At 49.3% G+C, this 13515-nt stretch overlaps 1 protein-coding gene across 1 annotated transcript; it reads left to right on the top strand.

Annotated features, from left to right (window-relative positions):
* Positions 1–74: 74 nt before the first annotated feature.
* LOC122364428 (protein stoned-B-like) lies at positions 75–11865 on the top strand. The gene is made up of 15 exons (XM_043334784.1): positions 75–628; positions 1041–2446; positions 2904–3078; positions 3585–3745; positions 4168–4327; positions 4652–4776; positions 5472–5572; positions 5940–6149; positions 6464–6614; positions 6901–7070; positions 7351–7464; positions 7864–8030; positions 8322–8473; positions 10143–10338; positions 10924–11865. The coding sequence occupies exons 1-15, from the start codon at positions 75–77 to the stop codon at positions 11072–11074; spliced, it is 3993 nt and encodes a 1330-aa protein (XP_043190719.1). The 3' UTR covers positions 11075–11865.
* Positions 11866–13515: the final 1650 nt, after the last annotated feature.

Genomic DNA, 13515 nt, shown 5'->3' with positions numbered 1-13515 from the left:
GAAGTCAGTCAAACACTGCCCCGATAGTCGTGAGTGTTGAGTGTTAGAAAGTGTTTCTAGTAAAACTATCAACCATGGCTTCTGGTAATCCCTTCTTAGAGATGGGCGGCTTCGGAGGATTTGACGCTTCTCAGCGAGATGACTCTGCTGCACTCAGCAACCCTTTCATGGACGACGCTCCAGGCCCAGGTGCAGCTCTGGACAACAACCCCTTCGGCGCCTTCCTGGCTTCCTCGGAGCCCACTCCTGCTCCTGTCGCCGACGTGGCTCTCAGCAATCCCTTTGCCGACTCTGTACCGCCACCCAGGCCTCAGCCGCCGGTGCCACGCCCGCCACCCCCTAAAGTCAGTGTAGCAGCGACGGCGCCGCCTCCTGTGCCGCCTCCGCCGCACACCGACCTTCTGGACGGGCCGGCGGCCCCTCCGCCGCGACCTCCGGTCCCCGAGGCGACCCGGAACCTGCTGGCCTCGGTGACCGGTCACCTGGAGGCGGCCAGCGACTCGCTGTTCGGTCAGCTGAGTAACGTGAAGACGCCGCGCCAGAGTCCCACCCACATGCTGTCCCGCTCGCCGTCTCCACCCCTGGATGGACTGGATGAACATGTGGAACATCATGATGTCGCCTTCAGGTGAGCATAATTACCCACCCTTCTCTTTACCTTTAATTTGATAATGCCAGATATAGGCTAGAAACTAAGACAAATCCAAAATGCTTTGCTGGCCCGTGCGTGTTTGACATGTCTATGATTGGTCGATAGCGTGACTCATAAGGTTTTGATTGTGGCGGCATGTATTGATTCGGTCACGATAGTGACGATAATGGCCAGATAATGTCCAAAAATCAATGATTTGTATGGCCAGATTGCGTGTGTATTGCCAACTGCCGTGTGACAATTTTGTCCCATATGACCATACAAAGCTGTTTCTCACGCTAGCGTATGGAGACATAAGTGAGTCAGTTAACGTTAAAATCTCAACAACTCTCGCTCAAGTAAATGGCATCCAAAACGAATTTAGCAAGTATCGGCTCGCTTTTTCCAGCGCTGCGTTCGGCCAGACCGTCGAGGAACTGAGCGACCATGAGGACGCTCCAGACCACGCCCATGCGCCCACGGACTCTGCCGCTCACGAGATCGACCTCTGGGACTCGGCGCCTGCGGCACCGGTCACCAAAACCAAGGATCAGATCTTGAGTCTGTTTAACACACCGGCGACCAGAAAACCAGAACAGGAGGTGGACCTGCTGAGCAGTTCGTTCCACGACGAGGCCGCGCACCCGACTGGAGATCTTCTGGCTGACGGGCCACCGATGCCACCAGCGAAGGACGGAGCGGACATGTTGGAACAGCCTGTGTTGACAGCAGCGCCTGCCTCCGTCCCGGCTGTACCCGAGCCAACGATTTGGGATACGCCGGAACTCCCGAAGGCAGCGACAGAGGAGGAAGATAAGGATGGCACGACGCAGGCTGCGCCTGAGGAGGGGAAGGAGACGGAGGATGGGACTGCCGACAGTGCTGAGGGTCTGCAACCGCCGGCTCCGCCACCTCATCAGTCATCACCGTCAGAGGAGGTGCCGCTGAGGCCGCTGGAGCTTCAGCTGGACGCTCCGCCCGACGCCAAGGTCGTGGTGGATGCGCCGGAGGAAGACGGACGCGCCCACACGGCGGCCGCCTTCATGGACGAGTTCTCCACGCCTGTGGTGCCTGTGTCTCAGATCACTCCTCCTTCTCCACTCAGTCCACCGGGACCGTCTCCGATCCCCTCTGTGGTGACGACGCCTACACTGGCCGAGGGTCCGCCGCCTGGGCAGTACGAACCGTCTCAGCCACCGACGGCCCTGACACCTCCCGAGGAACTGACCGCGCCGCCCCAGCCCACGTCCGAGCCGGAGGTGGCGACCCAGCCGGCAAGACCACCGCCACCGCCTCGGCCAGCTGCGCCCCCTGCCCGACCTCCTCCGCCTGGTGTGACAGCGGCCGCACCTGCAGCCTCGCCAAAACCGACTGTCGATCCACTCAACATCTTCTCTGCGCCTTCAGAACCCTCCAGCATCTTCGGAGGAGGCATCGAGCCCCCAGAAATACCATCCGCTCCGGTTCCTTCCCCGCTCGGTATCTTCGATACTCCACCAGCGACCGCGGCAGCAGCTTCGTCAACCACACAAGCTGTTGACCCCTTGGACATCTTCTCGGCTCCAGCGGCTTCAGAGCCGGCGGCAGTGCGTCGTCCGCCACCTCCTGCGCCACCGAGGCGCCAGCCGCCGCCCTCGCCGAACCCTTTCCTGGAGACGGTGGAAGCCGGCGATGTAGCGGACGCAGCTGCACCGCAGGAGGATGCCTTTGACGCGTTTGCGGCGAGGTTTGAGAAGGCGGCGGATGATGCGGCGACTGGTGGCGCTGTGGATCCGTTCGGGGCGGCGACTGGGACGGCCGACAAAACTGCGTCAGGTGAGTTGATCTGTGGGTCGAGTAACGAATGTATGTTTCAGACCAGAAAAAGAAGTTTGGTGTATGTATACAAAACGTCAGTCATACAGTGAAAATGTAACAGAAGATGTCATTACGCCATCAAAGGAACCAGTTATTGCTTCTCAGCTTTGCATATGATAGCTTCTTGGCTATCCTTTTTGATTACTTGACTTCTCCGAAATAATAAATGCGTTTCATATGTTATCGGTCCACAAAAAGCTTAACATTTGCCGGCCACGATCATGACAGGGTCCATTGCTTCTCGTGTTCGCCTATGTATGTATCAAGAGCCGAATAGTCATAACAAGCATCCAAGGGCGTATCTCATACCAATTTTCTCGTTGCAGTAATTGCTTCACTGTCACCTTCTCTAGCCTCTCTAACTTTCAGCAGCCTTTCTACCTTATCAGTTATCTCCCCACCGCTTCCTCCGCAGTCTGGGGCGACTCCGCTGCGCCTTCGTCTGCGGGTCCGGGCGGCTTCGAGGACCCGGCGTTCGACTCGTTCCTGTCGATGACGGCGCCGCCTCCGGTACCTCAGTCAACTCCTGCTCGCGGCGCCAGCAAACAGCACTCGGAGGATGAGCCGACCGACCTCAACGTATTCATCAGGTGCGAACGATAGACTGGATTTCAGGAGGGATGGAGTGGGCAGATAAAGAAGAGAACGTTGAGAGCGAGAGGTTGCTTGACTTGCTGATGTTTTGGTGACGTGAGCTGGGTTTTAGCTCGCTGATTTTATCACGAAATTCTTTAACTGTTCATAAATTTCAGGACAAGAGTGGTGTTTCCTACACAGATCACAGATGTGGGAATATGAATCTCATTGCATTTATTATGAATGCTTCACCAAGGCAGAAGTTTTTCAAAGATGGCTAGCATGTTGAAATAGGAACTTTCATTGGAAGTGATTTTCGCATGGATGAAAGATGAGCTCAGTTATGAATTTAAGCTTTTTCTTGAGCTTAGTACCTTTGTCTCTAAACTGTTGTATAGGCTTTCAAATAGGACACCATGCATGACCTTCTATTCATGAACTACTTGTTCATGAACTACTCCATTGACCAAAGCTCAACACAAACACATCTTACTTATCGTGCACCAATGCACCTTTCCAGACCACAGCAGAGCTGGACGTCACAAGCTCCCGTGCCAGCCCTGGCGCCACCGCCCAAGCCAGCGGTCGCTGCGTTCCAGGACGCCCCTGCCGACACCCTTGGCAGTAACCCGTTCGCAGTGCCGGCAGCCGACCTTTCGCTGGACCTACCGCAGGCTAAAGGTCAGGAGTCAGCCACAGTGCTGGTGGTGGGGGGGGGGGGGGTCAGGCGCAGTGCGATAGACTTACGGTTGGGACTGGGGACTGGGGAGGATGTGTGCGGAGGGGTGTAGTACGCACGGTCCACTGTGCATGACTGGGTAATGGTGTGTCAACAGCGCAGAGCCGACGGGAGCGAGGGGCGAGGAAAAGTGGGAGGGAAAACGCTTCTTATTCCGGGCAGAATAAAGCAATGGAGTAAATTTTGCTCTACACTTATTGCTTTTGTTGTTGCGTCAATACTTTAGTTGCCTGCTTAGATACCAGGTATCCGACTAAATGATAAGCTGTATTGATAAATTACGAGAAAGTGCGTCAATAGCTTTAGACAAAAATCAGATTTTGTTTTCATTATATCACAACGAACTTCCTTTTTGTGTCCACAGTGGAGCGTCCGGAGCCCGAATCGGGCAGCCCACCGGAGACCCCGCTGTTCGACGAGGACACCTCACAGCCGCTGGAGCCGTTCCCGAGAACCACCTGGGACAAGGCAGAGTTTGACATGTATCTCCGGCAGCCCAACAAGAAGAAAATCACCGGACAGAGGTCAGTGGCTTGGTCGCCAGCGGTATAATACCTAATCCCATCTTCCTGCAAATTTGCTTATTTTAGTTGCCCTATTTTTGTTATGTTGCGATAGAGCTAATTTTTTGCTTCAAAATTATTTGGGTCATTACTGGTATGCCAATATCATATCACAAATAGCTCATGATGACACACTGGCCATCTCGGGATAGCTATCATTAGCCACGCATTTATAGGGCCTGTGCAATATTCGTCTACGGTCAGCAGCAACCACTGAATTCTTTCCGCCCTTGCCTACCTACCTTCGCTCCCAAATGATATCAACATCTCGCACTGCTCTCACAGGTTCTGGAAGAAGGTGTTTGTTCGTTTGGCGGACAATGCAGTACTGCAGCTCTTCAACGACAGAAATGACTCCGATCCGTTCCAGGAGCTACCGCTGCAGGCGTGCTACTCCGTCTCCGATGTCGGTCAGTACTCAGTTCACAACTCAATCTCAATCGAAACTCAACGTTTTGTGGCCCTCTATTGCGTCTTTTTGCTATCCCTCAGGTGCACATGAATACCATTCACGCAGTTTGAAGCCTTCACAACTCGTGCGAGCCCAGGCCAGCTGTCCGTCTTTAGCGAAGCCAGCCAGGCCTCTTTTATTGGTGTCGATGCCACGGAAGATTTTCGATACCATGGAGGATACCCCGAGTATACGATACCCCGGGCTGTGCGGCAGGCTAGCAGCCCAGTCTATTGGCTGGGACGTTCTAACCTGGCTAAGACCAATCAGCCAGCTTACCTGTCAGCTTTCTTATAACGGAATATTTGTGCTTGATAAGTAACTATTTGTATAAGCGCTCAACTGATCGCATACGAGCGACTGTCATGCTATCAGACATGTGCCTGGATCCGAGAAAATGGATCCGGGATCGGATCCCACGGATCCTGATCCAAAAATAACTGCTTTAATTTTCTGATGTCCTTATAACAAAATATACATGGACCCTGCCTGGCTATTGAAGCAGGACATTATCTATTGTTCTCAACTCTTACCAGAGATTGAGTCCTAACGTCAAAAGTCAAAACTCAAATATTGCGTGACGTTGCAGTGTGAGTCAGAATATTTGCTTTCCAAAGTACATGACTGCTGACGAAAGTCTATCCCGGATTACAGGAGCTCAACAGTACGATCAATACGGGAAGATTTTTACCGTCAAGCTGCAGTACATTTTCTACAAGGAGCGACCTGGAGTGCGGCCGGGTCAGATGACTAAGGTAAGCACTAAGCAACGGCGCTGTTCGGGTGGCAGTGTCCTTTATGAGCTCTGGTATTGTATCGCATTAGCTAATTTCATGACGTATCGGCCGAATTATCTATCCGGCCTTATTATCTAATTATCCAGCCGAGGTATCGGCCGGATAATTAGAATTACTTACAATTACTCACAAGTTACAATTACTCGCTCTTTGTTCGCGTCTCGCGAAAAGTCACTTTTAAGTTAGTCTTAACTCCCGCGCTGCTTCCATGGCAGCAGCATTTTCCATCCATTTCGACTTCTCACTATTTAACTATGAATATGATGGGATGTTCGTGTAGTTTGCACAATGCACAATGGAATATCTTTATATTTTCCCTTCTCAGGCGGAGCGGATCACCAAGAAGCTGGGCCAGTTCGCCATCTCAGCCTGGGAGGGCGACTACGATCGTGTCAAGGAGTTCGCAAGCGACGTCCGCAAGCTGGGAATGCCGGTCGAGCACGCGCCTCAGATCTCACAGCTGCTGAAACTCGGAACCCAGCACTACGAGGATGTCAAACGCTTCGCCAGCTTTGTGGAAGAAACTCTGTTCAAGGCAAGATAAGATCGTGCTTTTTGAAGATTTTTTCTGGTTGTTTTCCTTGATGCAGTTCTCCTGTTTATTTTGCTTTGAGGAAAAGATACAAAACGTTTCACTCGTTGATGTTTGGAATCAAACATGTCAATTGGATGTTTCATACCGATTGGTACAAAGTGGCTTCCTTGCAATATTAATTGTATCACGATGAATTCAGCATATTTCAGGTAATTTCTAATCACGCCATCTCAGTTGCTTATACGTCCTTGATTCACATGCCACCGACAACATTCTGTAAACTATTCTCACCATACCAACCTCACCGCCGTCAGGTGAACGTGCACCGCGACCGAGCACTCAACTATAAGACCGAGGAGATCCAGATATCGGGAGTGGACGAGGTCTACTTGGAACAAGACGTGACGGGAGCGGTCACCAAGCAGCTAGCCAGGGTTCGGCTGTTCTTCCTCGCCTTCCTCTCCGGTAAGCGCAAATGCTGTTGCTGTCGTTTGCATGTATGTCGGGTATAACGTTGCGGGTTCAAAATTTCAACGAAACTGACAAGGCTTCAGTGAACAAAGATGACAATAATTTATATCTAAACAATTTAAAAACGTTCTCAGCCATCTTTTATCTGAAATCGCACATTCCATTATTACTGACAGTGACTGACACATGTTTGCGTACTGCACGTCGTAGTTGCAAGCTAAATTCCATTAAAGTTCTGTCCCAGTGACAGACCATCACGGCCGTTTCATCCCTCCTCCAGGAATGCCTGACGTGGAGCTGGGCATCAATGACCTGCGGCGTCAGGGCAAGGAGGTGGTCGGCCGTCACGACATCATCCCCGTAGCCACTGAGGAGTGGATCCGTCTCGAGGACGTGCAGTTCCACAACATCATCGACCTACAGGCATTCAAGGAGTCGCAGATACTCAAGGTAGGCGGCTGAGTGGTTCGAGCGCGTGGTGGTGCGAGTGGAGCGCCAGAAATAGCTTCACTTGGCGTTGACGTGTGAGTTGCTATTCATAGAATGACTTTATATAAGTGGGCAATCATTGAGGCGTGGGTTTATGCGGTGAAGCTAATTTCGACGTGGGTCGATGGTGCATTCGTTGATTGTCAATACCCACTTATATGGTCCTCGCTCACTCGGAACATGCTCCGTAGCGTTATATTTAGTTAATTGTGATGACTGATAATACACGTTTATTTTTCAGTTCAAACCGCCGGATGGCTGTTATATTGAACTGATGCGGTTTAGAGTCAGACCACCGAGGAGCCGGGAGCTGCCTCTCCAGGTCAAAGTCAAATACACCATCCTTCAGAATAAGGTAAGGTGGCGCCATGGCCATTCAATCGTCCTCATACTTGCCTTATATAATATCTATGCTTATGCAATTCTGAAATGTAATGTTCCAGTAGATATTCAAAGAAGATAGAATACGAGTTATTCTCCGCATACCGATGGTAGATCGTTATAAGCAGCACGCCGATATTTTTAGCAAGAGGACGAGAGCATGCGTCGTTTTTTATTCGTCACGTGCAACCCATTCGGAAACTTCCGAAAATAATTGGTCATTGAGATTGCTTGAAATTACACAGTGCCATGGCCTTGACAGTGCCGAGCAATGCTAACTTCGCTGTAAGTAGTTCATTAAATTTCCAGTTCTATTTCATTAAAATTAGCGGAGTGCACAAATGTTTCATAACGTCTTCATTGTTCATGACAGGTTGATATTAGCGCAGACATTCTCGTGCCGGGCTACGTCAGCAGGAAGATGGGCCAGATTCCGTGCGAGGATGTGTGCGTCCGAATGCCTCTGCCCGAGTGCTGGATTTATATGTTCCGGGTCGAGAAACACTTCCGCTATGGATCAGTGAAGGCCTCCCATCGCCGGTACGTGTTTTGTTTATACGTTGTTTACGTACGTTCGCTATATGGAATCTGACATGTTACGCAGCGTGATTAATCGTGACCTTATTATTTGTGTGGACGAATGTTTATATATGTTAGGTCTTGTAGGAGGCTCAAATTACCATATCATTTATTTTTATACAGGGAATAGCCACGCAAAGTATACGTTTCTTATCAATCACATGAAAGCCACAGCTCTAAAAATATTAGACTTACCACGCTCCTCGCCCTTCAGCAGTGCACCGGCTGACTTCCTCCTTTCTTTGCCCACAGTCAGGGCAAGGTGAAGGGCATTGAGCGGATCCTGGGAGCGGTGGACACTCTGGAGCAGAGCCTGATGGAAGTATCATCGGGCAGCGCCAAATACGAACACCATCACCGGGCCATCGCCTGGAGGATACCGCGGCTGCCCAAGGAGGGACAAGGTCAGTCGGGATTGGTGACAGCGGTAGTAAATAGAAAGCTTCTTCGTATTCGTGGTGTATCGGTGATGTGTATTGATCATGGCATCAACAATTTAGAAGAGTACTTCGGTAGCGACTAGCGAAAATCACCGCTCCATTGTTGTAAAAAAGGGCTACGCTACCATATGTAGCCTGACCTATGATATGACTCGAGAGAATTTAACCCGCGCCCCACTGGGGTCTGTGTATAACACGCCCTACTGGGGGGGGGGGCTATTCATAGCCCCCCCTCCTAACTCCGAAACTACTGGGCCGATCGTCAAAATTCAAACGGCGTCTGATAGCCCCGGAAAAACTGTCGAGCGAAACCTAATTTCATTGACCTCGAGGTCACCGATGACGTCACAGGTCAGGTCAAAGTAAAAATTATTAGCACTTTGGCTTGTTCACATTTTGGGCTCTGGCCGCCGTCTTACAAGTCAGATCAGGCTCATTTTTGGTTTCCACACTCGTGAACAGATGCTCTAGATACCTTGAGGGTACCAAACTTGTACTTTGATTTTCAGGTCAGGGTCAGGTCATCACAGGTCACGAAAATATTATATCATGCGTCGGTCACGTGACACATGTTTTATGGTCCATTTAGGCCATAGATTTCGAATTTGATGTCGTCTGTGTCATTCAAGGTCATTTTGAGTCGAAATTAGCTTAGGTCAGGTCACTTTCAGGTCAAAAAAGGTCAAATTTTGAAGTTGAAATTTTTCAACAAAAAAGGTGTCTATTGGATGCAGTTTGAGCTCAGGAACACGATGGTGCCATTTATATTGGTGTACGATGCCAAATACGTACTGAAAAATTGATTTGAAAAATTAATAATTGTGAATTTTTTGCAATAATGCGTATAACTTGGCCATTTTTGAAGATATTTAGCTAAAACTTGCTAGAGTTAGTCATAATCATGCGTTCTGTCACATATATTCCGGTTTTTTTTTTCGAAAAGTCAAAAACTTTTTGAAAAAAATATAAAAAATAAATTTTGAATATTATTATATAAAATTTTCGAAAATTTCAAAATTTTGAAAATCCGAGATAGCAGTTTGATAGCGCGGTCAATTCTGAGTTCTTTCATGCAAAGAAATTGGATCTAGCTTAAAAACTGAGCTCTTGGGAGCGATTGCCGTGGTTCAATGTTTTGCGTCGAAATCGGACGAACATGACGTCACTCTGACGTCATTTCCGGCCGACCTATGGTAGCTACGAAGTTCAAATTTTGACACAAGGTGTCAAATTGATGCAGCCGAAGGTACTGAAAGTTTGGCGTCGATTCGTCAAGCGGTTTGGAAGTTATTGCAGAAAAACGGGAGGGGGGGCTATAAATAGCCCCCCCCCCAGTGGGGCGCGGGTTAACATAACATGGCTATTGGCTATGGCTAATAAAACTAGCTAAATACAGAAGAATGTAGAACTTTTTGATAGTTCCTTATTGACAGATTAATTTCCAAAGGTTGGTCGGTTCTCAATGGAGCATAACAGCATGTAAATGGTGCATATCTAACGCTAAAACAGCATAAGTGAGGAGATTATCCTATCCTCTTTCTTCCCTGCGCCGTTTCACCAGCTCAACACAAACAAGCTAACGCCCACGCGTGATAAGTGCCTCAGCCTCACCACATCCTGTTTCAACCGGCAGGTGCCTACACGAACCACACGTTCTCGTGCAAGCTGAACCTGACGTCGTTCGACCAGATCCCGGAGACGTTCGACAGGTTCTGCTTTGTGGAGTACACCATGCCGCACACCACTGTGTCACACACCGTGTGTCGCTCGGCCTCCATCAGTGGCGGCAGCGGCGACCCGCCCGAGAAATACGTCAGGTACCTCGCCAGGTAAGGCACCATTTATTCAAAATGTCTAGCCATTGCTGCTAATAGCATTTAAGTAGCAGTAACCTACCATTACGTCTACCTTCTACCAATTGGGGACAACCGATAAACAAAAATAAAACTGTTCAAACAAGTGTCAAACGGCCTAAACGGTGTCTAGGCCTAAAAGTGTCTAATGCCTAAACGGCCCATGCCGGTTAGGCATGGGCGTGGCGTCTCAATGCTCAGTTAGCGCCAGCAGCGTACTGCGCTCAAACAGTCTTCTGCTTGTTTCGTGGTGTATAGGGGGCGAGTGCCGAGTAGCCGTCAGGCTCAAGCGTCCGACACTCACTTAGACAGTCTCTGAGCCGGCGAGGCGGCCGATTGCCTCCTATCGACCGAGTGACCCCGGCCCGCCGATTGGCCGGTCGTGCCGTCCAGGGGATAAAGTGGCAGCTTTACTCAGCAGTGGCGGCCAGGGCCGCTGGATATTCATATTCCTACACATAATTCAAACAAAAAATAGCACCGAACGATAAGCTTTCTTTTGATCGACTGGCAGGGTCTAACGTAAACTTGGATGTCAAACGACTCACTCCTCGTCCCCAGGTATGAGTACAAGGTGGAGATGGAGTTCTGTTACTCCAAAGACGAGCCGGCAGCGTACTTGTCTGCCACACAGAGCAACGCCTCCAAACCCGCCGCTGAGCCACCACCTCCTCGGCCGCCGTCCAGCGACTCCGACTCCGACTCCGACTAGTCGGATCGCTGCTCACCATCTGACTCAGAGGGAAAGGGTGAGCCTGCGTCTGAGCTTTCTGAATGACGACACGTAATCTCGAGTTGATCTCGGCGAAAATCAGCGATTCTGGAATTCGATCTGACTGACTGTATTCGCGTAATCGGGCACAGTATGGCGATGTAACTCGAGTCTTGCGATCTGCTGCTGCGTTTGGCTGCTTTTGTTTGCCCGCAGCTCAGTGTATGTATGTGCGTGTTGTGCGATCGTTTTCCATACTGTAACATTCCATTAGGCGCGCGGGACCGGGCGGCGGGCCCGGCCCTCGCGCTGTAAATACGTTTACACCTGTGTATAGACTGTGCTCGTACGTGTTGTTGTGTTTTGTGCTTGTCCAGCCCGGCTCTCAACGGGCCATCGGCAGCTGATACCAAAGACATGGCGAGAAGCCACTGGGGACGAACGGCGCCCGACAGGCGTGCCCTGGAAATCGGGATGAATGTGTTTGTGTGTGAGAGTGTGAGTGAGAGTGAGTGAGTGAGCTAATGCCAGTGAGTTTGTTAGTGAATATTGTATGTGTGGCTGTTTGTGTGGTTTTATGATAGCAGCTTCCTGCAGTGTTAATCAGTTTGCGTATAAATTTGGATCCTAAATTAGGCTGAATGTGCACGTGAGAGACCTGTATCACTGGAAAACACCTATCCTGCTGAGTATGTAGATCCTGTGCCCCACATACCACGCCTACAGTCGTTCATGGTGCCAGCTGCACTGCAATTCAACTCTAGATACATGTGCTTCTGGCATTTTACAAATTTTATTTCGGGAATGACGATCGAGTACCGATGATGAATGAAGAGTGTTTTGGTCAGGGCCCTGTTTCACCGGTGATAGCAGCAAGCTGCTATCACGTTTCGCGAGCTGACGTCATGTCGTGACGCCATACTGTTGTCGTAATGGGTAGTTCCGGCGCCCGATTGCCGCGACCTTGGCGGCGGCATTAAGTGACGTATGAGCCTAAAAGTAAGAGTTTACGCAGTCATGATAGTATGTATATTTTTGATATATATTTTTTCAATATGATGTATTTAAAAGAAGTTGGGTTTAGGGAAAATTTTGACATTAACTTCGAACATTTAGCTGATGACGTAAAACAATATTGCGGCAATCGTGCGCCAGAATTGCCCCTTACGTCAGCAGTATGACGTCATCACATTACGTCAGCTCGCGCAATTTGATAGCAGCTTGCTGCTATCACCGGTGAAACAGGGCCCAGAACTAGCATTACGTGAAAATATGATATCGTTCCTGTATTCTAGTCAACTTGACTTCCTAGTCAACGTAAGCCACCCACATGGTTGTGATCATTGTATAATTTCGTTCGTGGCAAACACTTTTGCTATGGATACAAGTATATTGAGTGAAAATTAACTCAGTCAAGCTCCCTACGAAAATGTACATAATGGCCATTTTCACGACGGAATAGCAGGCATCTATTTAATCCCCATTTGATCCTTTGGTTCCTCAGGAATTTTAGTAGTTCTTTTTAGTAGGTTCCCCAGCTTTCGAATGAATGGTGCGTTAGTTTGCTATTTTTCTATTAAATATCACATCGATTTACTTTATCTAAGGATTTATCACTAATATCAACATAAAACGTAAGCTCAATTATAAAATTATGAAATTATTAAATACTAGTACAATAGTTAAAAAAAGATACTGAGTTGCCAGGCTACAAAGAATATATTCATTTATGGCGCACGACAGACATTTAGAAAGCAGCGCCCTGTTTTATTGCACGCTGCTAGCCGCTTCCATTGGGTTTTGCAGGCCGACGTCATTGGTCGTTACACGTATGATGTCACGCGACTTGTGGCCTGTCACGGCTCTTTAATGATCTCCACTAAATGAATGCAACAATGGCCTTTTAAGTTGATCTCTGTGGCCATCTGTCTATGGAGCGACCAATATGAAAGTTGGGTGAATTTACCGGGGTTACATGACTATTAGCAAGCAAATGTGTATCAGGAATGGATTTAGGTGGAGAATTGCGCTGGACCATGAGTGCTCGAACGCTCCCAATTCCACGCCGGTTTGGCTTTGGAGCCGAGACAGACGATGCGGGTCAAGGTCACCGCTGGGGTAACGGTGGATTGGCTGCGCCCGAGCACCCGTAACGCGGCACAATTCTCCATCTATGGATTTTCCTATTCGCTCAGCATTGTGATAGGCGTTCGTAATAGCATTTACTCTGCTCATGTACCTATCCCCGGTTATTTAAAAGAAGTTTTTGTGGGGGAATATCACGGCTTTAGGTACTCGGTGGCCCTATTCACGACTTTCAAAGAATGCTCCGATAACTAAACACCGCACAGACCTACTGCATTAGTGAATCTGACAGAAGGTCTGTGGAATTACATCCCCCCTCACCACACCCCTAAAAACTCATCCAGTGTCCAAAACCA

Source organism: Amphibalanus amphitrite, unplaced genomic scaffold, assembly GCF_019059575.1.
Source record: "Amphibalanus amphitrite isolate SeventyFive unplaced genomic scaffold, NRLGWU_Aamphi_draft 000676F_arrow, whole genome shotgun sequence".
Classification (NCBI taxonomy): Eukaryota; Metazoa; Arthropoda; class Thecostraca; order Balanomorpha; family Balanidae; genus Amphibalanus; species Amphibalanus amphitrite.
The sequence above is the reverse complement of the archived record's forward strand: the minus strand, read 5'-3'. Positions and strand labels throughout refer to the sequence as shown.